Genomic DNA, 24,982 nt, shown 5'->3' with positions numbered 1-24,982 from the left:
AATCAGCTCTTTTTCATAAGGAAGACACAATACAATGCTGCTGGGTTTTCACCTGAATTTAATAGTTAGGAACATGTGGGGTGAGTGATTGTGACTGGATCAATAGACAGTACAGGAACACTGAGTCACAGTGGCAAACTGAAAAGCCTATGATTTTATTCTCAGCTGAACCCTTCACCCCGACATTTCTTTTGCAAATAACCACCTTTATATTGGACAAAGAGACTCAGAGAAATAAAAAATGCAATGAACCCACAAATATAGAAGCATCTAGTTAGCTATTATGTATGTATTTCAGTGGATCTGGAATTTGAGTTTGTCTTTTTTTTTTAAGTCAAAACAATAACATTTAGTCTATTTCCTGTTAATTTTGGCAGTGAAGGATAATTAACCACCATTGCTTGTATAGGTCATAAGGGAAGTACTCATCTCCATAACCTCTATTATATTCAGTGTCACTTGGAATTTAGATGACCTCATTCATAAAGAAGACACAAAGTGCTGAGATCTTCTGAATCCTCCTCTCCAAATTCACATCTCTAGTTAAAGGTGTGGGAGGAAACAGATCTTTGCAGGCTGATGCTGCCTGAATATCTTACACATTATTCCCACCTGCCCCTAATGCTCCAGTAAAGGCTTCTCCCTCTATAGTCTGTAATTCTGCAGCCAAAAATGCCTCTTCTGTCTAATATCTCCACTTAACCCAGAGTTTTTGCAGCACCCGACACCCCTGACCTTGATGCTATGCTGGTAGTCAATGGTCCTTACTCCTGACAGTGCTCAGATTGCATGATCCTGAGGGTACCAATGCACGGCACTCTTACTGCACTGCTTAGCAGCACATTTCATTCTTGTTCCAAGCACTTCTGCTGTTCCAGCAGACTCCCTGCCCAGGACAGGTATTTCCAGACTTTTGAATCACTTCTTGACACCTGCTTCAACCTATAGCAAACTATCTGGTAGTAACAGGAAGTTTACAGGTGGTATTGTGAAGCTTCAACATTCTTCACTCATACATTAAAAAGAAAAATCCCCTGTGTGTAAGCAGTGTAAATGATGATGTATTCTTACTGCATGTAATCTGGTCTCCTCACAATCCATCATACAATGCAATAGCTCTGAATCTTCTTAAAAGAAACCTAAAAAAATAACATTTTTTTCCTCTTTGCCTCCCTCTCTTTCTGCTGCCGTTGCCCCAAGATGGCTCTGTTGCGTCCTTGTTTCTTCACCAGGCTAATAGTTTTTCTTCCTCACCCCATTTTGATCACAACACTCTACCATACCAGCTTGAAGCCCAAATTAACAAGCAAGGAAGAGGGAAGGAAAAAAAGACCCCAGCAACATCTGGTCCTCACTACCATATTTCTGTTCTCTTTCAAAAAATGTTCAAAGTCTCACATGTTCTCTAGAAACTAATATGCTGATTATTGGAAAGAAAATGAGACACCAAAGTGGGTTTTTTAATCAGCATGCAAGCTGTATCTACTGTGCCTTCTAGTCACTTTGTAGAAGTGAAATCGTTTTGCTTGCTGTTCTCCTTCAGAAACAATGTACAGGTAGTATATTTCTAGCATGGCTGTGATGGAAAGTTAATTAATAATAATTATAATACTACTTATCACTTACTCTGCACGATAATTTTTTGAGCTTATAAGACCTTTGCAAGCATTATCTAATTAAAACTTGCTTCCCATTTATCTACTCCCATTCTTTGTGTGGCAGATAAGTGACTCTAATTTTCCATCCTTTATAGACAGGGAAACTGAGACACAGACACATAAAGCCACTTGGCCACAGATACAGGCAGGTCAGTAAAGGAGCTAGATTGTAACTCCGGAATTTAAAAGCACCAAGCATTGCAAGAACAACATCTCTTGGTCATCTTGTCTTCAGACTTCCTGTCTGCAGCATTTAGTATAGTAAAAAGGGAATGGAATATGGCATTGTATCAGACTAAAACGGCCAAAGAAGATATCAATATCCTGGATTTCTAGGCTATTTTAAAACAGAGTCCAAATGGAAGGTGAAGTATTTATTATTTCTAATCTGCTGATACATTCCCTTTGTCCAAAATCCTTCTACCATCTTGACTCTGGTGTCCTCGTTCTACATGTCCTGACCTTCTTACATCTCTAAGTGTGGCTGCTAAATGCACATGCTTTTGTAACACCCTGGTTCATACCATAAAAAAACAACACTATTTAACAATTACAGGGCATGGCTGTTATTTTGGGGTCTGCCACACTCAAAACTGGAAAATGCACAACACAACTTCCTTTACAAGGGCCAAATCCATGTTAAGGCATCTTTATTGTCAAGATTGCAGGCAGAATCCCAGTCAAAGCAGAATATTCCCACAGCCATCTTGCTATTAAGGCCTTCAGTCATATTGTAAAGGTCAGGTGCTCTCAGACAGACTGTTGTCTCAGTCCTCTCTTGTAGATCTCATTAGAACTGAGAGGTTGTCTGCTAATACTATGATGATGATTTCATCTAATGTGATTATAAAGAAGCTGAAAGAGAAGACCTAGTTCTGACACTGCTATGATCACCAAACAGCCAAGTGGTGATCTGAGAACAAAACACTCCATGTACCTCATTACTATCTGTGAACTGACTATTGTCTGACAAGGCTGGAGGTTAGATAATACGCTTAGAATGAGCCATGAAACCAAAGGCACAAGCACATTGTCACCAATTCAGCATGCTGCCATTGTTCCTTAAATAATTTGCCAGAAAGGGATATTATTCAGCACATAAAAGCTGCCAAGACAGCAAGTGAATTAGATGATCTTATAGTAACTGCAACTCTGTTTATCATGGGTGTATCCTGTCACTTCACAGAGAGGCAATAAAATAGAGCAGAAGTGTCACTCAGCTTCCTTTTGACAAGCGCATTGCTAATATTCTCTGTAACATAAAAACTCTCATGAGACATATGGGAAAGGTACACGATGACAGAGCTGTGCCACAACATTCATCTTTATGAGTGAACTGTCCCATCTTCAGTGAAGATGAATGTCAGCAAAGATCAGCCAACGTGCATCACCCAGACGCCTTGCAAATGTGCCTTTCCTCCCAATGTCCTTCATCTCAGAGGTTGCTCTCAATAAAAGCCCTGCTGCAAAAACAATTACGGGCATCTTTGAGTTCCTCCTTATTTTTGTGAGTCTATCACTCTTTTCCCATATTTATGAATAACTCCTGGTAAAAGTAACTAGATGAGGTTCCCTTCAAAATGTGCCAGTCTCACCCCAGGATACCTGTGACCAGGGTGAATGGAAATGAAGTTAAGTCTTTCCCCAAAATACAGGCAGCATGATGTCTCTGTATCAGTCCCATCTCCTCCTATTCTGAGCCAAAGTCTCAGCAACGCCAAACATACTTTCTTCACATTCCCTCCCACCTACGGCTTCTCATGAATTTCTTTTATAATCAATGAAATAAAAAGAGTAGAGATTCAGAATAGCTGAAAGTACACATATGTGTGTGTATGTGCATTCCCGTATCTACAAAAACATGTGTAAACCTGGAGTAAACAGTAAATGAGACAGACAACAAGTAGTTATCCTAGATTAATATATTGACATATAAGTCAACGTACAGTTAGAAAACACAGAACATTCCAAATCAATAAAACTCCATTCTCTCACAAATTCCGAACAAGACTCTGATTACAAGCTTAATTGTACAATCATGGCTTAATCTCAGAAGTCAGCTCCTGTTTAATCACTGTACAAGAACTGCCTTGTTAATGACATGAGCAGCCGCTGCTATGGTAATCAGTGCATAAAGTTTGCCAAACCAGAAGCCCATGCTTACAGGAGCCAGAGGTTACAGGCATGCAAAGGGAAGCCACTGCACCACAGTACATTAGCTCTTGAGGTAGAAAAGGTTAGGTGAGTAAATGTTAGTGAAAAGCACTTGGAACAAAATAAAATAGCTACTCAAGTTGCTATAGACAGGATGCCAGGTTAAGGGTTGAGAGAAGATAATCTGAGCCTTCAGCCCACACACACACACCCACCCCCCCCCCCCCCAAAAAAAAAAAAGAAAGAAAAGAAAAGATTAAAATAGAAATTTAGTACTATTGGAATTTTTATGTGTCAACACAAGTTTGAGGCTCTGCTACTTCTGGGAGGCAGCCCACTGTCACTGTTCGAGTATTTTGTCTCATCAAATCCACTTGTAAACATGTCCACCTCTGAACCTAACAGCAAAAATGTGAACTACAACACAAATACAATTTCTTACAAAAAGAAAGCCCATAATTTCACATTGGTTTCTAAAATCAGTCTCATCACTTGAGTTCACAAAGAAAGGAGTACCATTTAGAACATCAGAAAAGTTCAGCACTGTTCCAAGAGCACTAGTCACTATGCCAGACAATTCTCATTATTGTGAATTGTGTTAACACCTTTCTGTTTTCTGTATTTCCCTGCCTGTCTGCAGTCAGTGGGTAGCCTAAGCCCTGTGCTTCAGCTGCAAGGTATTTGTGGCAAGGACAAGACATTGATTTGTTTACACAGTGCCTAATGTGGTACTCAGAGTCCTGAGACAGTGAGGCATTTTGGTGATGCAAATTGGTGAATAGGAATCTTGATAGAAAAAATAATTAGAAGAACAAAAAAAAAAAGGGGAAAACTTTTCACTCAGGCATTCTCAGGTCATGACAGGTAAGGCCAGGAAAAAATAGTTATTTAACATCAAGTGCTACAGTATTTGATTACAAAGGAACTTCATCTATAATGCTCCATCAGTTCATCCTCAACATGTGACCTCTTTTTTCCAGTGCAAGGCTCCTCTTCCTGCTTGTACCACCCCAGGCTACATCAGTCCCAGACATCCCACTCACAGGTGTGGGATTAAACCAAATACATTTACTCATATCTAATTTTCCTCCCTGTTCTGTTCTGTCCCCCAGCCTTCAACTCTGCACAGATTTTCTAATCCAAAACATACCAATTATCATAGTCCTCAAAACCTTTCTTTCAATCATCATCTTTAAAATAATTAATAAATGTTGTGGGTAACTTTTTGGAAGCCTTGAGAAAATAAAACAGGGTTCATTCAACCTACTAAAACCCCAAGCTCTGCGCTTTTCTCCTTTAACTGTAAAAAACAGAATGAATCAGAGATCAATTTTCTGCATGGAAGTAAGATACCCGAGTGAGAATGTTTCTCACATGAGTCAAGCTGCAGCTCAGATACAATCTAAAGATGAGACTGGTTTAGTGTTTTTCTTCTGAGGCTATGACACTGCAGAAACAGCCTGAAACAGAACTTGCATAAACATCAGCATTGAGCTTGTCATAACTCCTTTACACCACTGCTGCCCGGCTCCAGTAGAAAGACAAAAGTTCCCGTAGGACAGTGAGTAAGGCTAATCCCTACTGTTTCTGCTGTCAGGACGAGGTCTATATGGTGTCAATAAGCGTGGTCCACAGAGTAGTTTACCTTCTAGGATTTGAGTTCCAGCTCTGTAAAGAGGGGAGGCTTGTGAAGATACGAAGGTATAGAGATAGGTTTACAAACAAACGCATGCATATTTGTATATGTCTATTTCTACATATATGTCTATATAGATGTATATAATGTATATACACATACACCCATCTCCAAACACCCTTATGTATATGCTAACCTTTTCTTTAGCTCCTCAGCTCCTATGTCTCTTACAAAAGTCAATGTATGCAAAAGAAAAACAATGATGCTACCCAGCTCATTTCTTCCTGGGCAGGGGAAAAAGCCAACTACGCTAACTTTGAGGGTTAAGCTTCTTTGTATTCCTGGCTGCGTCAACAAGGTTGACCCTCTTGGGGAAGGGAATTCTGCACATGCCCTGTTTCTCCCCAGACACCCAGTACAGAGTTCTCACATGTAGCTGTTTTCTAAAGGTGGAAGCACATAACACATTGAACTAGCACCAATTTAGAGACACTTGAAACAGGTGGCACTGGTGGTCAAAGGTTAACAACATCAATACAGTTGACAGGAGTGGAACAGAGGGGAAAGGAAGCCACAAATTATTCAACAAAAATGCACTTACTTGTAGTAGCAGATATCATGCCCTGCCCGAAGCCAGCGAGGCCTGCCCTGGAGAGCTTCCTTCACTGAATACATGACAAGCTGCATGCCTACATAAAACAAGACAGATTCAAGTGACACGACTTCCCTGGCTGGAAGAGACAGAGGTGGGGAAGAAAAGGCTAAACAAGAAGCATCATTATTTTGTCTCTGCTCTCTCTGCAGATAGTTTATGCAAAGTAAATACAATTTCCAAAGTTCCACGCTTTGTTCTGATACAGTCATGTGTGCACAAAAAGTGCCTCCAGAAGAAATGAGCTGAACAGATTCATTAGAAAATAAATTATCCTACTGGTCTTTGCAAAGGAGGACTTGAAGGCACTCTGTTTACAAAGAGAAGAAAAGGAAGAACAGAATAGGAATCAAGGTATCAACAAGATCAGTAATTTGATTAGTCCGATATTTTATGCTTGGCTGCACCATTATTGAAACTTTAATCCTACCACGGCATCAGAGATCTGCAGTGCACCCATTACTGTACCTTCAGAAAGTGGCAAGTAAAACTAGAAGGTCTTAAACTTGACATTAGACCTAAATAATACCTATGTGTCATAAATGCTGATAACAATAACATCTGTCTTTGTACTGCATTATACCAGAAGATGACTTCTTCCTGACCTCCAAAATATTACCATTTCATGCCCTGAGGTACAAGGCTTTCTCTGATCTGAGCTGCGTATACATTACTCACAGCTCCATGAAGCCAGCCTATCTGCAGGCAGTTTTTGTATCAAATTCCTTTGCTCTACACACCTGCCTTCTCTTTTACAGGTGCAGTAAGGATCCTGCCCTCACCAGCGAAGCTCTCTGCGCAGGGCGTCCCTGGTGAGGTGCTGGCAGCCAGGGGCTGCAGTGGTGGCCTCTGCCCTGGGGTGGTGCCAGCCAGCTCCAGTGGACCCAGCACAACCACAGCTGAGCCCAGCAGTGACATTGGCAGCACTTTTGTGAAAGTGTATTTGAGAAAGGGAAAAATGCCCTTTCAAGTATTTATGCACATTGGTAAGTTGCCCCCTGAGCCTTCTGTTGGCTGTTCTTATGCTGGGAGGAGGTGATGCTTGAAGTTCATTAATATTGATGACATATTTCAATAAGCAGCTATTCAGTTTCCTTTCTTCCTTTAGGTTTCTCTGTTAAACTCTCCAGCACTTTAAGAGCTGGCAAGTGTAGCAGCAGAAATGCTCACCTTTGGCTGTGGTGTGGGGTAGAACTAACTAGCCTACAGCTAGGAGTAACCTCTATACTGCTGTTTCCTGAACCAGCACTGTAAGCCATGTTAGAAGCAATTCTGTGTTTGGTTCCAGGACATGTGCCACAGTGAGTTTCAAGAGACACAGGCCTGCCCAGAAGCCCAGTTCATCAGACAAGGGTGTGAGGCTCAGGGTCTCCTGTGCTCTCAACGTCCCAGGTGCCAGCTCCTGCCCTTCTCCGAGTCAAAAGGACACACACACCGAACTGCCTCAGAGTGATCGCAGACAATAGTCTGCCATCTCATTTTAATTAAAAAAAATATAAAAAGATCAGGTTTTCCTTTCCACTTTCTCTATGGAAACATTCCGCTTTAGGAAAAAAGAAAGAAACCACACAAATCAGGCTTCTGACAAAATTCCATTATTTCCCATGTTAGAGCAAGTTAGGGGAAAAGGGGGAAGGAAAGAGCTGGAGGCTGCACCTCCTGGTCATAACAATTTCATTAAATATCCTTTTTGCCAATGTGAAAGTTACACAGTTCCATCTAACCAAGAGCAAAAGGGAATGGAAAAATCAAAACAGATCAGTAACTAGGAGCTGTAAAGTACTGCCACATCATCACAAGTGGAAGCTTTTAGTAGTATAGCACGGACATTAGCCCAGGAAAGTGCAGTGGGAATGTAGCAAATAAACAGTATCTCTTACCAACAGTCTGTGTAAATATTATGCATGTACTGGAAGGGGTAGTGAGCCTCGCTCAGCCAAGCCAGAACTCCACTGCCCTCTCAGAGCAGCAGAATTAACCCAAAGAATTTAACAGCCAATCCCATGTACAAGCCGTATAAAAGCAAGCCATGGCTTAGCCTCCCTCCTTACACTGGATGGTATTTTCACAGTTTTCTTCCAAATGTATTTTTCATTGCATGCTCAAACGTGTGAGTCATGTACAATTTCAGGTGCACAAAATGAGATTATAAATGCCAGCAACAGCCAAACTAGCAGATAACAAGCAACTTTCCACCAACAGCAGACAGAAGCTCTAACTATGAAGCTACTGGTGGCTGTATCAGGGCCTGTACAGCAGGACCTCAATGTACTTCATTTTCAGGCTGCTACCAGACACACCACACCGAATTGTTTAGTCATTCAGGAAAGCAGAATAAGATGACAAAATTAAAAATTTAAAAAAAAAAAAAAAGGCGGCATTTTCATTTGGGATCTATATGAATATTTGAACTCCAGCCCTTAGGGTGAAAGACCAAATGCCTTACAATTCATTACGCCACTCATCCAACCAGTTTCACAAATACAACTGACAAGTCATTCCAGCTCCTAGTGCTATTTGGTTTAGGTACGTTGATCCTGAGAGAGCTTTCCTGGTGATATCGAAGGCTGTATCCACAGGGCTTCAGAGGAATGTGAAGTCTGATATTAGGGGCTTATTAAATATTCTGAGTCAGGTCTTGAGCTGTTGTAAATTACCACAGCTCCATGGAAACAAAAAAAAAAAAAAACAGCCTATGCCAGCTAAGAATTCAACCTACAGTCTGCAGGCAGAAGAAATAATTTCTTTTCTAAAATGGGCATTGAAAACTGGGGTTTGTCCTGCATATTTCTGAGCAATGCCACCTTCTTCACGAACCATAGACTATGACAGGAGTTCAAAGACAGCAAGGAACAGAAGATTTTTTAATCATTAATATCAGCAGAAATCTCAGCAGGTCTGAAGGCAGAGATATCTTTCTGGATCAGCTCAAAGAACCATGAATATTTGTTTGAGGATTATCTACATTTATTTAAATCCTAGAAGCAGTCCTATGCTGCTCATTCAATTCTAGCAGATCTTCTTTTTTCCCCTTTCCCAACCCCAGTGCCATTCTTCCTCAGTTCTGGTCTCTAAACACAGAACAATGACACTTTTTTTCCCCACAAATCCTCTCCGAGGTCTCAATATTCAGCTTACTCCCAGTCCTGAGAATAAAGAAAGGTCCTTTGACAAATCTAAAATAACTCTTTCAGTGGATTTCAGGGCAAGGAAAGTTCAAAACCTTTATCACATTAAAAAGACATTCTTGTGAACAGAAGACTACCCTAATTCCTCAAAGACTCATACCATAATTAAATTGGCTATTGAACTTCTCACAGTTGATAATGTTGAAGCGATAAGGAACTGCTAATTTCATGTCACGGACTTCAAAGTAGAACCACTGGTGATGCTGGTTGCTGTTCACATCTGCATTCATAATTAAGTCATACTCAAACCTGTAAAGGAAAACCAGAAAAAAATGGTGGCCATGAACATCCTACCAGCCTGCCACAGAACCTGCTGAGGACAGCAGGCTGCATAATAAAATTCATTAATATCATGTGAGAGTCAAAGAACACCATTAAACTAGTGATGCTCAAACACACCATTAAATACTCACATTATGTCATTCATGTCAAAACATTTTGAGCTCTGTTTTCTCACTCCTGTTACTTTCAGGACATCTAGGTGTTGGAAGGCATGATAAGCTCTGAATCATATAACCTGCTTCCCTGGCCAACCCTTTCCAAACCCAGGAGAACTCCACCACTTCAAGCTGTGGTCACAGCAGAAAGGCAGGTTGGGACGCAGACACTGCAGGTATACTTACTCACGCACTTGGATGGCTTTGCGAAGGTTTCCCGATTCAAACTTGGAGAAGAATGTCAGACAGCCTGGAGCGCCTGGGCTTGAGTGACTGCAGTAGATCAAAGCAAGGATACCTATAGCAAGTTGCTTCAAAGACAAGCTTTCCCCAGCACCTTTTGTACTCTAAAATAAGGTTTTATTTTTTTTTTTAAGCAAGACCCTGAGAAGTAGCAAGAGGTAAGCAAATCCATAATCTTCCTATCCTATGCAGCATTCTTCTCTACTCTTGCTTAGTGATTCTAAATCACATCATCTTTTCCTTTCCCAACACTCCCTTTTGTCCCAGTTCATATTTACTTTCTTTTTACCGGTTACTTTCCCCACTGAGTTATTCCTCTTGGTTTATTAATTGCACAAGGCAGCTTTACATAATTACTGTATGTTTACTCTTCCCTTATCTATATAGTTTCCTTCTCCTAAATCTTAGAAACCCTTAAATTAATCCTGAACTCACAAACTTCTCCTACCTAAAACTGTCCTTCACCGCTTTTTCCTCTAAAGAATTTTCTCTGAGTCACTCATCCTTCCTCTGAATGCAATTTCTTTCTATTTGGGACCCTCTCGGCTGCCCTGTGCTACATCTTCTCAAAGACCATAACTGCTGGCCGTAGTTGAGCACTTAAAACAATTCACAAGGCTGGATGTTTGTTTTCAGAAGCTTTTTATAAGTGCTACACCTTTCAGGGCACACCTACAGCATGCGACGCTGGCTGTAGAGACACTGAAGTGCCCTCTCAATGGGAAATGCTGCTTCAGGGTGCAGAGTGACTGCATCTGGATTCATAGGTACAATTCCCAGAGTCAGTCTGAATGCGTCTGTTCCAAATCGGTACATGCAATGCAGACATATCCAGGGACACCATAGAGTCCCTTTGACGTATAGATTTTCTTGTTCTGCCTATAAAGTTTTGAGGTTCTCTTGCTCCAGCGACTTCCACAACAAATCCTTTCCCCAGAGCCGTGTGCCAGGGATCTCCTCCTCTTGGGCCTTTGTCTCCTAGGTTACCTCTTCTATGCCTTTATCAGGCTGAACAAGTGAACTGAGCTTTCTGCCCAACGCAGCATTGATAGTGCCCTTGGTGACAGTACTCAATTTAAGGTACCCACCTGGGCTCGTCTAAATCAAAAACAGTTCTGCCTATCACATCACCCGGATGGATTAAGCGGCGAACATCGTCTAGCACTTTGTCCCTAAAAAAGAAAAAAAAAAAAAGGCAAATTGTAACGACACTGTAGGAAATCTCAGTATAGGGTGAGCTTGTAGAATAAATATGAAGAGATTTAGGAAATTCTTGTGAAGAACTGGTAAGGAAGAGGACTTCCACGTGTTAACTCCAGGTGAACTGCAATTGGTGGGTTTTTTCTTGGGTTTTTTTTTTTGGTTTTGGTTTTACACTATGAAAAACCTCCTGCTCCATTCTCATTCCAAGTTGCCTTTTAGGTTAAATGACTGACTATGTAAATTTTTCATTCTCTACAGTATTCTGTCAAGTTTGATTTATCTCCAGTTCTTCCCAGTCAATGTCAATCTCCCAAATGGCCAGCTTGCCCCATGATGAAATATCTGCCATAACTTATAAACTTACTAGTCTCTCTCACAGTGAATCTTGACTCTAAATCAAGCTAATTTCTACTCCTTACTGAGGTTCTCTGATCCCTAAAGATGATCAAATGTGGAATACCAGATATTCCTCCTGACCTTTGCAGCAATCATGTTATGCCCTGAAGCATGATATGATTATTCCCATTTTAGCTGTATGGTTACACATGTTATTACAGTCATAAAAGCAAAGCTTTTAGAGCAACAGTGCAAGGAGAAGATGGAAGAGTGATTTTTGCCTCTAAATAAGATTTTTAGCTTTTGTATTTGCTGCAGAAAGCATCATTATCTCTCTAGGGGTCCAAAATGAGTGGTCTTCACAAATGCCATTTGATTAGCATTGATCAACTTTAAAGTTTAGCATAGAATCCAGCCTCTTTAGTATCTGCTAATAATTCCCTATCCTACTAAAAGAAAAAGTAAAGCCATTGCACACAGCCACACATGGAACAGAAAAAACAGTAGTTGTAAGACGAGCTTCCTCTTCCAGCACAGCATCAAAACACAGCTTTCCCCTCATCTGAACACCTGAAATAACATGAGAAAAACATTGCCTCTAGCAATGTGCCATAGGGGAGATTGCTCTATTTCTTTCTGCATATTGCATGCCATATCTGCTGTCTTCTCCTAGTAGGCTGGGCAGCAGGGAGGGAAAGCAGCTTACTTACCTTGACCACGCTGCTGCTCTCTGGCCCATGACAGACTTCCCTGAAGCAGACGTGCATGCTAGGGAAGGAGGACAAGGTTCTGGAGGACCCCATGGAGCAGGCAGAGGGTGAGAGGCACAGCGAGAAGGGACACAGCAGTAGAAGGGTAGACAGGGAGATTCCCGAGAACAACCTGACACACACACAGCTCAGAGGACAGAAAGGATTTTTCCTCAAAGAGCCAGATGGGACCCAATGTTGCAAGCACTAAAAGTGGCTACCGCCTTGATCTATGAGACAAAGAAAGCAATGCACAGACAGTTCACAACTCACCCACTGACACATAGAAAGTCCGTGTCAGAGATAGGAAAGAGGCTTGCTTCCTAATCCTGTTCATAATACAGTTAGATATCACTTTCCTCAGGAGGAAAATCCAAATAAGATCATCCTGCTGTTTCTCCTTGCAGCAAATCATTGTATAGCCCAAAATTTGTTCTATAACTTCCTAAGACATTCGGAGATATTATAGTCAGAACCTACATAAACCAGTTTATCTGAGTTTTTGTTTTTTTGGTTTTTTGTTTTTTGGGTTTTTGTTTTTTTTTTTTTTTTTATCTGAGCTCTCAGCGTGGTAATTATATTAAAGCACAATCACCTTTGAACCCCATATTTGCGGTCCATCATGGGCTTGCTGTAAGGAGGTGGCTGGTGACCCCAGAAATCAGGGAATGCCGAGTCTTTGTAGTCTGGTATGGACTTAACACACTTGGCCCTAGCTATGTAGAAGTGAGGGCTGTGGAACGGGATATCCCTCTGGCATTTCTCCAGAAGATTTGTCACTATGTCTGAGCTCTCCAGCCACCCTCCAGGATTAGGATTGATTGAGGCCTCACATTCAGGGTAAAACATTTTTTGGTACCAAGTAACATCTTTTGGGAGGGGGCATAAAGCGAGTACATGACTTATTGCTGGATCTTCCTCTTCACTGGAGTCTGCATCGTGGGCTGCTTCTGCAATGTCTCTCTTTTCATCAGTCTGATCCCATCTGCACTTCTCCTCCTTTTTCCAGCTCTGCGGTGGGACTTTGAAATCCTTTTCCCCTGGATCTGGTCCCATCTCTGTGACACTTTGGTTTCTCCATCTGTAGTTTGGATGTTTCACAGAAGTAGCACTTGGAATGAAATGAGAAGGAGTAGAATGAAGACTCTTAGTCCTGTCCTCCAAGCTCTTCTCTTCCTCAGACTCTGATTCAAGCTCCTTTAAATTTGAAAAGCAGAAGAAATTAAAAGAAACTAAAGACAGATTGCACCTCCTTCCAGAGCAAACCTTTCAAGGAAGAAAGAGAAAATATTTACAAATCTCACAAAACTGTACTAAGACAGCCAGAGTAAAATCAGCCCATGGAACACATGCCAGAATTTCTCTAACTACAAAGCCGTTTCAACAGTAGTCCTCAGAAACTAAAAGGATCAGATTGAGTCATCTGGGTGAGTCATCTCCAACCAAAACTGATTGTTCTAACAAATTAGGGAAGATAGTTTGCAAGGTATTTTTTTATAATATAAATGTTATAGCAGGGTAAAGGAGGCCAATCTGACATGCAAAACTCCACCCCTACCTTCACGCAAAAGCAAAATTTAATCCCATTTGGTTACTTATGTTCATAATAAATGTTACAGCATTGCATGTGCAGGAGATATATTAAGCCAGTGATCCTTTCCAGATTCATATTTGAATCATGGTTTTCAGCTCTTCTAAATTCCAAGACCGGTAATGAGTGTGATACTCCATATTTCTTGTCCCAAACTGCAATAGAACAATGATTTGAACCGTGCATTTTACTCAGCAGCAGTGCAATCATCTCCATCACTTCCTTCAAAACACTAGCTGACAGTATTTATTTTCGATGTCTCATTCTGATCTTGATATTGCCATTGAAACTGCCAGCAAGGACACAAATTATTACATGACAAGTTTCTCGTATGGCAATTGGTTCAATAGCGCTTAGTTAATCCATACCTAGAATTAACAACAATCATCACTCCCTTTCTATCACTCTTGATTCACACCAATAAACTATAGCAAAAAGTCTTAAACTTTGTTCTTCCAGTCCTATAAGATATCTAGGTTTCCTTTTGCAATAGCCTTGTCTAGTTATCTCTTGTCAGTACTCCCTTTCAAGTATTTCTTAAACTCTTGAATATTCACAAAGGAAGCTGCACTATGATAGTACCTGAAAGTTATGGGAAAGTTCTGGACACATTGCTTCATACTGTCCAAACTCTTCCTCTGGCCGGTCAGGCACTGGCCTTGATGTCAATTTGTTGACATCTGTCTCCAAGTCATAATCCTTCAAAAGTAGAATTAGAAAAACATGTATGTTAAACATGCCCCACAAGATGACTGTTAAAGTAATGTTCTGCATAACACTGTTGATTTCTAATGACACCATACTCATTACATGAGTCTTATACTTGTGAAGGCTGTTAAAGTCATTTTATGGAATGGAAAATAGAGGCACAATAGGAAAGACTACATTGTGAAAAAGGGGAATTTGATGGTTTTGATATTTGAGTACATAATTAGAGACACCATGAAAAAATGGTTTCAAAAAAACATCAAGACTGAAACGTGAACCTTTTTATAAGCATCTCAGCTTAGGAGGTTTCAAAATAAGAGACACCAACAACTACTAGCTATTTCTGAGCATATTGTCCATTCCCTTGATTATGTTGCATAAGGCAGTAGACACAGGCCCTCAAGACAGAATTGGTGATATTCTGATTCAAAGAAACAATAATCAAATAAATTTATATTCAGCAAGAAAAATCTTAAAGTATATTGAAGACAAAATTGTTGTCACAGGCCACCAGGAAAAATAGAAAGCTTGGCACTTCTACTTTTGATTTAGACAACCACATTGTTTCTCTGAGTGTCTACCAATCAAACGGAAAGGCCCATATCTGTATCAGTGAACTTGCAGGCACCCATTGCTTATATTTTATTTTTATCTCTCAATGCTGCTTATAGAAATCTGTGGAACTCTTGCCCAATCCATCTTCTACACTCTCTACATTTCTTGATATTTTTATATGAAAAAAAGTTTTTTAGATCTCAACCACGAACAAATCAGGAATAAGAACGATATCTGAAACTTTTACAGTCAAAGGCAACTGTGCGTTGATGTGCAACCTCCTCCATATCAGATAGGAGAACCAAAACCAAACTGCGTCAAGCATTAAGTCATAAGAACCAAGAAAAAATGGGGCAAGAGAGAAGGATGGAAACATGCCATTGATAACTGGCATTACACCGCAGCATTATTCAAATAATTCAACATGTCATTAGCATGCCCCATCAAATGCCAAATAAGTGATTTGCTCCTGATAAATAGACTCATTTCTGAAGCTGTTGTCAGAAGAGAATAAAATTGAATTGCCTGAATGCAAGTGTGTCCATGACATTTCAAACCCTGAGCCACACATGTATTGCAAAGCAGAGTTTGAACTGCTGTTGGGCCTAGTTGAAAAGGAAACAAAGACCTGCATGGAGTATGGGGTCAGTTCAAAAGAATTTGCCACTAACATAACATAATGATGCATAAGCAGCTTCAAACTTGCTGAAGATTTGAGTTGAGTAGGATAAATAGTTGATATGATGATTTTGATTTTCATAGAACTGTCTGAATGGTTACTGATGGAAGCATAGAACCAAGTTTCAGTTTGGTTGGTATTACTAGTATGCATGGGTATGCATTATGTGGCTGTGGAAATGTTTGTGAATCACATCAGTACCAGGAAATATTGTGCAAATGATATCTCATACAAAAAAGGTAAACTGAAAGTTCTTTATCAATTCCTTGCTTGCTTTCCCTTTAGAAAGGTTTGTCACGGGAGATATATGACCAGCACACCAGACAAACAGCACTTAAAACTCATATTCAAAGCAAGCTCTTAAGCAAAAAAACCTGCTCGCATCTACTTGGTAAATCCTTATGAATAATGAAATAGTTCAGAGGAATATAGGATCTGTTTCTGAGTGAATAACTAATTAAAGGAGGAGATAAATTCACTATGAACCTTATTCCTAATGAGCATCTTGACAAGCTCTAATATTCAGATAAAAAAAGCCAGACAGGGGCAAGTTAGGACACTGAGCTAATGTGGGGTTTTGTTGGTTTTTTTTGGTTTTAACGTCCTTTTTTCATTGGTGACATCAGTTTAATACTTGAGGAGAAAAAGACAGGGCAAGTAATGAAAACGCCCTTCCACAGAAGTCTCACTCATTTCTAATTAGGCTGTATTTGTAACTTCATTTCTTTAATTTGCCTTCCCAAACCACTATGTAGATAAGACTTATTAGCAGCATTCATACTTCACATTTGCATATGTGCTTGTATGTATTTTCACAACAAAAAAGTTTGCACTCTCATCCTCAGCTGGCAGGGTTTTTTTTTTTTGCCAGTTAGGTAATGCAGGCAGAGTGCAAAGGGAGAAGTCAGGAAAGTATTTAATAATTCATTGTATTATTTGTCTGTGTGCAGCAGCAAATAAAGGAGGAATATAAGTTCAAAAGTCCCAGCTGTGGCTTAAAAGAACTAACCTTTTTCTTAGGGTGGGTGCATAGCCCAAATATGCTCTGATGTGGGAAGGAAAATAGGGTTAGTCTTTCTTCGGTGGTAATGCAATTTTCCCCTAGTAAGTGCCATTTCTGGACTACACCTAGAGGAATCAAAGATCCGTCATTTATCCCTGACTGTGCATGTGATTCTGATAGTCACTGGTCAGTCTCTTCGCAGGAACAGAGAAGTCACCAAACCTTCACCATCCTGGGTAACAAGCATGGCAGTTAGTAAGACAAATGCAGGGGATGCTAATGATGTCAGCACTTTCTTTTCTTCTTTCAAGAATACTTATATTATTCATGTAGTGTATTTATGTGGGACCACATGCATATCTAGATTCTCTGCTTAGACATCTTATCAGGATGTCAAAATAGACAATGAAAAGTTTTACTTTCCAGTATATGGATGATTAAGGAAAATGTGGCTCATATACCTACCTCCTCCTTACTCTCCACATCCTCATTATCCAGGTCTTTTTCAGCCTCTTCCTCTCCATCACTTTCATAGTCACCTGCAGAAGTAGAAAAAGAGGTAGAAGCAAGGATGTTCAGCCTAATATCCCTCTCAGGCCATCCACAGAAACATGTGCAACCTCTCCTATGTGTGGCACACACACCTGCCAACCACGACCCACCACAACCCTGATCAAAGCAGATTCTATTTGTTAATCTAATATAAATGAATTTGACACTAAATCTCACACTTTTTAAAGCTCTGTTCTCTTGGACTCAAGGACTGCCTTTCCAAACCGTGACAAATGTCACCATGATATGGATCCAACTCCTATTACAAAGCAATACAGAGATTTTCTGCTTGGCTGCAATGATATTACAGGATGCTCTTAATCTATATTATCTAGATTAGGGTGTTTTACTGCTATCATCATTATAGTATTGGAGCATCCTCCATATGAAACTGAAAGCAACAGAGAAATTGCTTATGTGTATCACGGAGTCTGCCATTTCTCCGTTTCTGTGGAGTGGCTATCCTGCCTGGGCTTAAGTTCTGCTTTTCAGCAAGTGCGCACATTTTTTACTCATGCAGCGTGACTGCGATCTGCTTTTATTTTAGAAAAGAAAAAGGATAATACTTCCTGCAATTCCCCACTGAGAAATCTGTAGGGCAGTGTTCCCCCCACAAACAGTCATGCACAGGCACAATTCTCTTTCCCGCTGTTGTTGTGGCGGAGCAGTGGTATCTCCAGCCTCTGTCATGCCCACTCTGTTTCATTACTTTTTGGAAAAGAAAAGGATTTTCTTTTTTCCTTTTAATCTTCTTTCATTTAGTCTCCAAACAGAAGCTCCAAGCTTCAAGACAACCTAGGAGTAGTTTCATCTCTACTGAGTGACACTGTAGACCATCAGATTAATTTCAACTGTAAACCTCAGGACTAGACTGCCCAGACTCCCTTTCCCAGATTCCACGTTTAATTCTCATGGCATGCTCCTTTTCCTCCTACTAAGCTCACCCTTCAGCCATTTAACTTCAGATCCCTCACATGGAGGTTCAGCCTTGGCATTCCCAGGAAGCGGGAAGGAATAGGAACTTCTTACTGTCGCCACAGGCAGAGGCTCCTTTGGGTAGCACTTTCTTAGAACCTGAGTCACAATGGTTACAATAGGATCCAGATTTTTGCAAGATAAACAGTCCTAGGAACCAATGGAGAACAATGTTAAGTATTGTCTCTTACAATTGTCCTGTCTATTACACACAATCCCCCAGAGCAGAGACACTCTTCTGATTGGAATATGAAATATTTATGGCTTTTTTTTTTCCTGCTTCTCTGTTCCTTCCCCCCCCCCCCCCCGCTTCTTTTCTCCTTTTACAATTACAGAAATATGCCTGGAATAGTAAGACCTCAAGTTCTTGCAGTCTGTTTCTTACAGAAATACAGGCTAGCATGGACCTCGGGGGACTTTCACCGGTACACGTCATTTAGAAGACAAAACATCCCCTTAGCTCTGCTCTAAGACATTGTAGCCAGGGTATATTGAAGGAAGGCATGATAGTAGCATAAGCTAATATATTCTAGCTAAACAGGTAACAGTAGCACTGAAGAGATAAGTTCTTTAATATGGATTGAAAAAATCCTGCAGGGAGCCCATGTATATATTTTGGCTGCCAACACATGCCAAACTCTCTGCTTCTGTGTCTTCACCAGAACTATACCCAGAGAGATATCATGCCAAAACTAACACAGGTAAGCTATCTCAATTACACCATTATTTCACTGTACTTGCTGTACACAATGTATACTCGAAGAAAGCATTCCTACTGTACTCTATTCTATATGATTAAGTATTAGGCCAAATAGTTAGTCTGAAAAATCAGTATCTATTACTAGCTGTAAAATATTGAATTCCTGCAGTATCCCACACTTTCTACTTGTACAATCCAGAGTAGAAGTGTAAGGAGCTATGAGAGCTCAGGTGTACTTCAAAGATATAGAACATTTTCATATTTTTATTAGCACACTATGCAAGTGAACTCCTTGGTCTTTCGTTGCAAAGAGAACACACACACACATCACCCACCCCAAACCAAAAGCAAAGACCCCTTGGAAGATCATAGTAGGTGTACATCTTTGATATAACAGAGACAGGGAGTTTGGATAAGCAAATTACAGCTGCTGCACTAAGCTGAAGTTGTTTGAAACCAATAGTTGTGATGGTCAGAAAACTAAGCCTTCAGATTTCCCCAAGTACAGTGCATCTGTACCACAGCGACTGACTAATCAATGTAGTGTCCTATCCAAGTTCACGAGTTGTACTGCGCCTATCAGCATGTTATCTTTAGTGGCTTGGGACTAAGAGTTAGCTCATCAGAACAGTAAGGCAAGTCAAATAAGCAGCATGAATATGCTATAAGACAAAAGAGGTATGTTACAACACATTCTAATAGCATTTATCATTTTTGCACCCCTTCAGCACAGAAAAACAGAACATCCTAGAGGGCAGAATAGAAATTTTGTGCCATTGTCTGACAGCCCATAGTTAGGATTTGGCCTGGCCAAAAAAAACACCAAAGTTCAGCAGAACCAGGAAGATGACCAAAGAACATAACAAAGTACTTTATTTTAATCAAGAACAAGAAAATGGCTATATTGGGCTGGTTTTTGTTGTACAGTATTTTGTTCTGTTTTCTCATGTATGATTGAATGGCATTATAAGATTCAGTGGGATTAACCAGGATTCCCGTAGGGAGGCTAGAAAAATCATCTAAAGCTGACATGTTTACAAGACTCACTACAAGAATCTGAACATGTATTTCTAGATCTCTGGCTGTTAGGAACAAGGAGGAGAGAAAAGGCGATTTTGAAAGCATCTCCAAGGAAAGTTTTATTGTGGTTAGAGCAAACACCAAGGAGAACTGCTTTCTATTTCCAGTGTTTCAATTTATTAACTCTTTCACATGGTGGTTTGTTGCTTTTTTTTACTTGTTATTAAAGGAAAGATAAGTAAAATTTGTCTACATGTGGGAACAGAATAACATTCTTGAACAGTCTTATTATAGTTTACTAAAACTGTTCTGGTTTTACTAGAACAGTGAACAGAGGACTGTATACATACCTGCCTTGGGCCAGCCATCTTAATTTACCACCAAATGAATTGAAATAGTCAAGAACAAATCTTGTTCATCCAGATCCACACATGGAGTTATTCAACGATTCTATTTGAAAGTCATATTTTTCTTTACAGCAGATTAGCTTACAACTGCAAACAAGCCGTCAGATACCTTACAGGGAATTTGTGGGATGTTCATTACAGGTGAAAAATGTTCCATCACTGTATTGGAAAAGACTTTTTTTACTGGCACCTGAGAACTAGCTGAATTCAGAGGATCTGCTTTTTAGCATCCACACTCAATCTTTCCTCTACTGAGTGTGGAATAGTCAAGATACTATATGTATGTGATGCACACGAAAAAGGGTGTTTCAACATCACAGTAAGGCAAAAGGTAATGATGCCAACGAATGATACTACTGGGAAATACTAAGCAGAGTATAGGATAATATTACCCTAGTGTAGACCCTAGTACAGGAAAGTTGAAGAGAAGCCAGGAAAGCTGAAGAGATCAGATGGATAAATAATAAAATAGCAAAATAATGTTCCATGCACCAGTCTCTCCTAAAGCAGATACAAACCTGTTTTCTTGTCTCAGAGTAGGCAGCTCCCTGTCACTGCACACAAAGCCAGACAGTTACTAGTGTGAACGCACCATTTAACTGCTATGAAAGTCTAAGGGGACCTTGGAAACAGACAACAAAGCAGAAAGTGCTTCCTTTCCATGATTGATTTCGTTATCTAAAATTATTTTTCCTTTCAGGTAGGAGCAGAACTCAAAATATCTCTAAATTCTCCTAAAATATCTCTAAATTCTCCTCAAATAAAGTATCAGTCACTTCTAATCTATGTAAGGAGACAGTCTTTGAACTATTGGCTCTTAGTGCAAAGACATAGGCTTAAGGGCTATTAAAAACTCGGGTATTTCAGCTGTCCATCAGCCCGTATAATAAGCAGCTGGAGAGGTTTCAATTGAAAACGAGCCTTGTAAACAGGAGTTCCACTGGGGGTTGTTAAAATAAACCCATCTTGGCAAAACTGTTACCATTTCAGTAGATTAAAAAGAAAAAGTTTTGGCAGAATTTTCCTAGCCAGCTTTTAACACCTTTAAAATCTCGTTAGCTGCTCAGAGTTTGGTCAAGGCTAATCACCACAGCCAGCAAATTCCTAAAGGCACTGAAAGACTGTCTGCACACACAGAGCCATTGCTTTCCCAAGCAGGAGTTTGTCTTGCCCTGTCTCTTTGTCTCTTACTACAGCCTGCAGTTCTTCTCAGGAGAATAGATTGCCCATTTTTTATCTACCATTAAGATTACGAAGATTTCAGTAACTACAGCAGCCTCTACCTCAGGTCAGAGGAGGGAAGAGCATGAGTGAGACCTTCTAGGGCTGCCAGACTCCTCCCGACACTTCGTGTCCTGGAGAGACGCTGTAAGACTGACAATATCCCAAAGAAGTTGTGAGGGAACATTGAGCTTTGAATTTATTAACCTCGGTAATTCCCCTTCTATGATGTCCCTAGTGCATGGTAGAAAAAAGTGAACTAGAGGCCCCTGAAGCTGTCGTTTCCGCTCCACTTCTAACCTTTGGAAGGATTAGTGTTATCAGTGTTCATTGGAGCCTTAGTATGTCATTTCCTGTTTGTTTACCCAAGGTGACCCCACTTTTGCACTTTCCATGGGGTTGCTCCCAGGCTGAGCTATCAGGATATGTTAGCTCAGAAAGCTACATGGGCTGTAGAAGGCTCTTGAGAAGGAAAGAGCTGACATCCACCCTCAAGCAGCTGTTGCCATCCACCCTGTTCAAGTTTCTGCAGACCAGGAACTTCTCATTAAGAGAGGCTGCACTCCCTTGAAAGACCTGCTTGTCCTGTCCACCTCACCCCACCTGAAAAAGCAGTCAATTCCTCATGTGGAAAATTAAGTGAAAAAACCAATCTGCCATCTACTACTAGTAAGAAACATCTTTCAGTCACAGGAGAATTGTTCGTTACAGTGATGGGAAAGGTGAAGAAGCAAATAGACTGGATCATAAGGCAATGGATTTTCTGGAACAGAAGGGACAGGTTTTTCATTCTGTCTGTGATAGTGCTAGAATGATGTAATGCACTGCCCAGTAAGAATGACAATGGAAACACTCCTTGTGGAATCACAAGGGGCAAAAAATGAAGTTTTCTCTGTAAGTGACTTCTCCAAAGAAGGCTAAGGAAGCATATTGGTGAGAGACTCGGAGAAAACCATTACTGTTCTGTACCTGCCCTTTCTGTACCTTACAGGGAGCCCATCCTCAGGACCATATCATCTTTCTTGATGAACCCACATCAATGTTTCACAAAATTTGGCCTCTTGAAAAACAGTTGATGTATGTTTCTCATTAGCAAACCAACACTGCCTAAATCAACACTTTTTTGTGCAAAAGGTAGGGTGGAATTATCCATCTGGATACCTGAAAGGAAACATCTCATAAAACACCTAAGCAACTCTTCTGTGGAGACACTGCACCCTTCTTTGGCAGAGGAAGTTCAAATAGACAGCCGGACCCACAGGGGAGGAGAAAAAAAGAATTAAAAAGCCTGAACTACAATTTCCATGAGTCTCAGTAGGAATTAAAATTAGTCTTAAACTGAAACATTTCCACTTTTCTGAAGTACTAACTGTGAAAAAGTCAAGACTTTTTATTTTAACATTATCATTTTTTTCATTGATATGTTATATAAATTCAGGATAAAACTACGGTATTTACTGCACTGTGAGGCAGAACTCACCACTAACCCCCAATCCATCTCACTTAAGCACAAAAGTGCCATATACCTGTACACTTGTGAAGAGAATCTCCATACCCCGGGAACCAAGGAAAGTCTCCCTGCCCAGCTGGATGTTGGTGATGTGCTTTAAGCAGAGCAGGAGACCTCTACGGATATAAATGTAGTTGTTGGAGACATCATTGTGATGCCAGTCTTGATAGAGCCTCAGCAATCCACCCAGGTAGCCTCTGTTCACTGCCCTTCGGCTGTTAGACTCTGCAAATGAAGAGAAAAGGCTGAATTAAACTGTTTCCACTACTCACACTGTTTGATAACCACGTGTCTACTCAGTGCTTGAACTCAGACTTTAGCACCTGCTCGTTATTGCTTAGTGGTCTCAGTTAAAAAAAAAAATCTTTTTGTTACAATTTAGTATATTGTTTGCTAAACATGATCTAGGCTTTTATAATCATAGATGCAAAGAAAATGAAGCAGTCTCTCTCCTGTCTAGATGGAAATAGCTGCTCCTGAACCCTCCAGATGAATCAAATCATGGGTAGGGAAGGGGCATAGCCCGTATCTCCTTCCAAGCGTTAATAAACTTAATTCCAATTGCAGCACCATAAGAGTTCCTGAAACTAAAGAAGCTCCTGAGGAGTGAGAAAAGCTAAAAAACAGTAAGATTAGCTGACAGTGGGTCACATAATCTTCACATAGTACTGTACTTCAGTCCTGAGAGTACACCTTGCTGAGATCGACAAATCCAGAAATCTTGTAGCTGCACAATCTCGTCACAGCCAGCAAAGTTATGTTTAACTTTTAAACGTATTCCCACACATACCTGTATAACAAAGCCATGAATCAAATGATTCTAAAAACCCACAGTATTTAAAAATTTACAAAACACCAATACAAGCAGCAGCAATTTGGGCTTTTTTCTGTTGCTTCCCAGCTCTGAGGTTTTAAAGGTCACATCCAGATAATGTTTAAAGGTTTTCATGTATGGGCAAGAAAATAAAGCTTAAAAAATAAGCTTTATAAAAATATAAAAGGAAAACTGCAATGTTCCCTTAATCATGTAGCTCAGTGATGTCACACTAAAAGCAGAAGACTATAAAATACCAATTCTGCTGAGTATTCTAAAATTCTAACATCCCTTCACCCACTGCATTTCCTGCCCTGCCCCATAGGACAAACATGAAGCCATACCAGACTTGAGGCTCCCTCCCTTCAAACCAACCCTACTAAACATATTTTCCTGACTAGTCCTGACATTCCTCACTGTGGCACACATTAGAAGCTGTCAGGAGCTCAGTAATCAACCAAGGGGCCAGGTAACATACGCAAGACTGGAGCTCAGCTCCCTGAATACCGATCAGCATTTGCAGCTCACAGCAGATGGCTCTTGGTATGGGTTCTCCAGAGCTAGTAGGCTCCAATTCATTTCCAGTTCATTAAACAAAGTGCCAGAGCCTCTCACACCTGGAATGTTAAAGTCATCAGTGGGGATTTACAGGACAGTAGAAGCAGCTAGAGGTTGAGAGAGAACAGAAAGATACTGCATGAAGAAAATCAGTAACAAAGGAAGCCATGGAGAGAGTAAGCAGGAAGCAGCTAGTAAAACCTCAATCCCAGTGATGAAGTAGATGGAGATATCAGAATGGGGAAAAAAGTTGCCCAAAGTTATCTTGGTCTGCTCTCTGCAGTAAACTCTTACCTAGAGAAGGGATTAGAGGGTAGTTCTGCTACCTAGTGCTGTCCTGCAATTTTCCCTACCATTGGCACCACAGGGCAGGCAAAAACCAGCACCCCCAGACCTGTCTGCCCACTTGTTTTAATCCTGCTCTGTATCTTCA

The 24,982-nt window shown here is 40.5% G+C and overlaps 1 protein-coding gene across 1 annotated transcript in view; it reads right to left on the bottom strand.

Moving 5' to 3' along the window:
- Nucleotides 1-24,982, bottom strand: part of AGBL1 (AGBL carboxypeptidase 1) — a 272,595-nt gene that overhangs the window by 207,431 nt on the left and 40,182 nt on the right. The window contains exons 7-15 of the mRNA XM_086471611.1: nt 23,194-23,402; nt 18,289-18,469; nt 17,258-17,331; nt 14,430-14,546; nt 12,852-13,453; nt 11,057-11,140; nt 9,912-9,998; nt 9,389-9,537; nt 6,050-6,137 (exon numbers count right to left, since the gene is read on the bottom strand). Coding sequence (XP_086327737.1) covers nt 6,050-6,137; nt 9,389-9,537; nt 9,912-9,998; nt 11,057-11,140; nt 12,852-13,453; nt 14,430-14,546; nt 17,258-17,331; nt 18,289-18,469; nt 23,194-23,402 — 1,591 coding nt within the window. The remainder of the gene's footprint in view (nt 1-6,049; nt 6,138-9,388; nt 9,538-9,911; nt 9,999-11,056; nt 11,141-12,851; nt 13,454-14,429; nt 14,547-17,257; nt 17,332-18,288; nt 18,470-23,193; nt 23,403-24,982) is intronic.

This window comes from Leptosomus discolor, chromosome 11 (genome assembly GCF_034619465.1).
Source record: "Leptosomus discolor isolate bLepDis1 chromosome 11, bLepDis1.hap2, whole genome shotgun sequence".
NCBI lineage: Eukaryota > Metazoa > Chordata > Aves > Leptosomiformes > Leptosomidae > Leptosomus > Leptosomus discolor.
The sequence above is the reverse complement of the archived record's forward strand: the minus strand, read 5'-3'. Positions and strand labels throughout refer to the sequence as shown.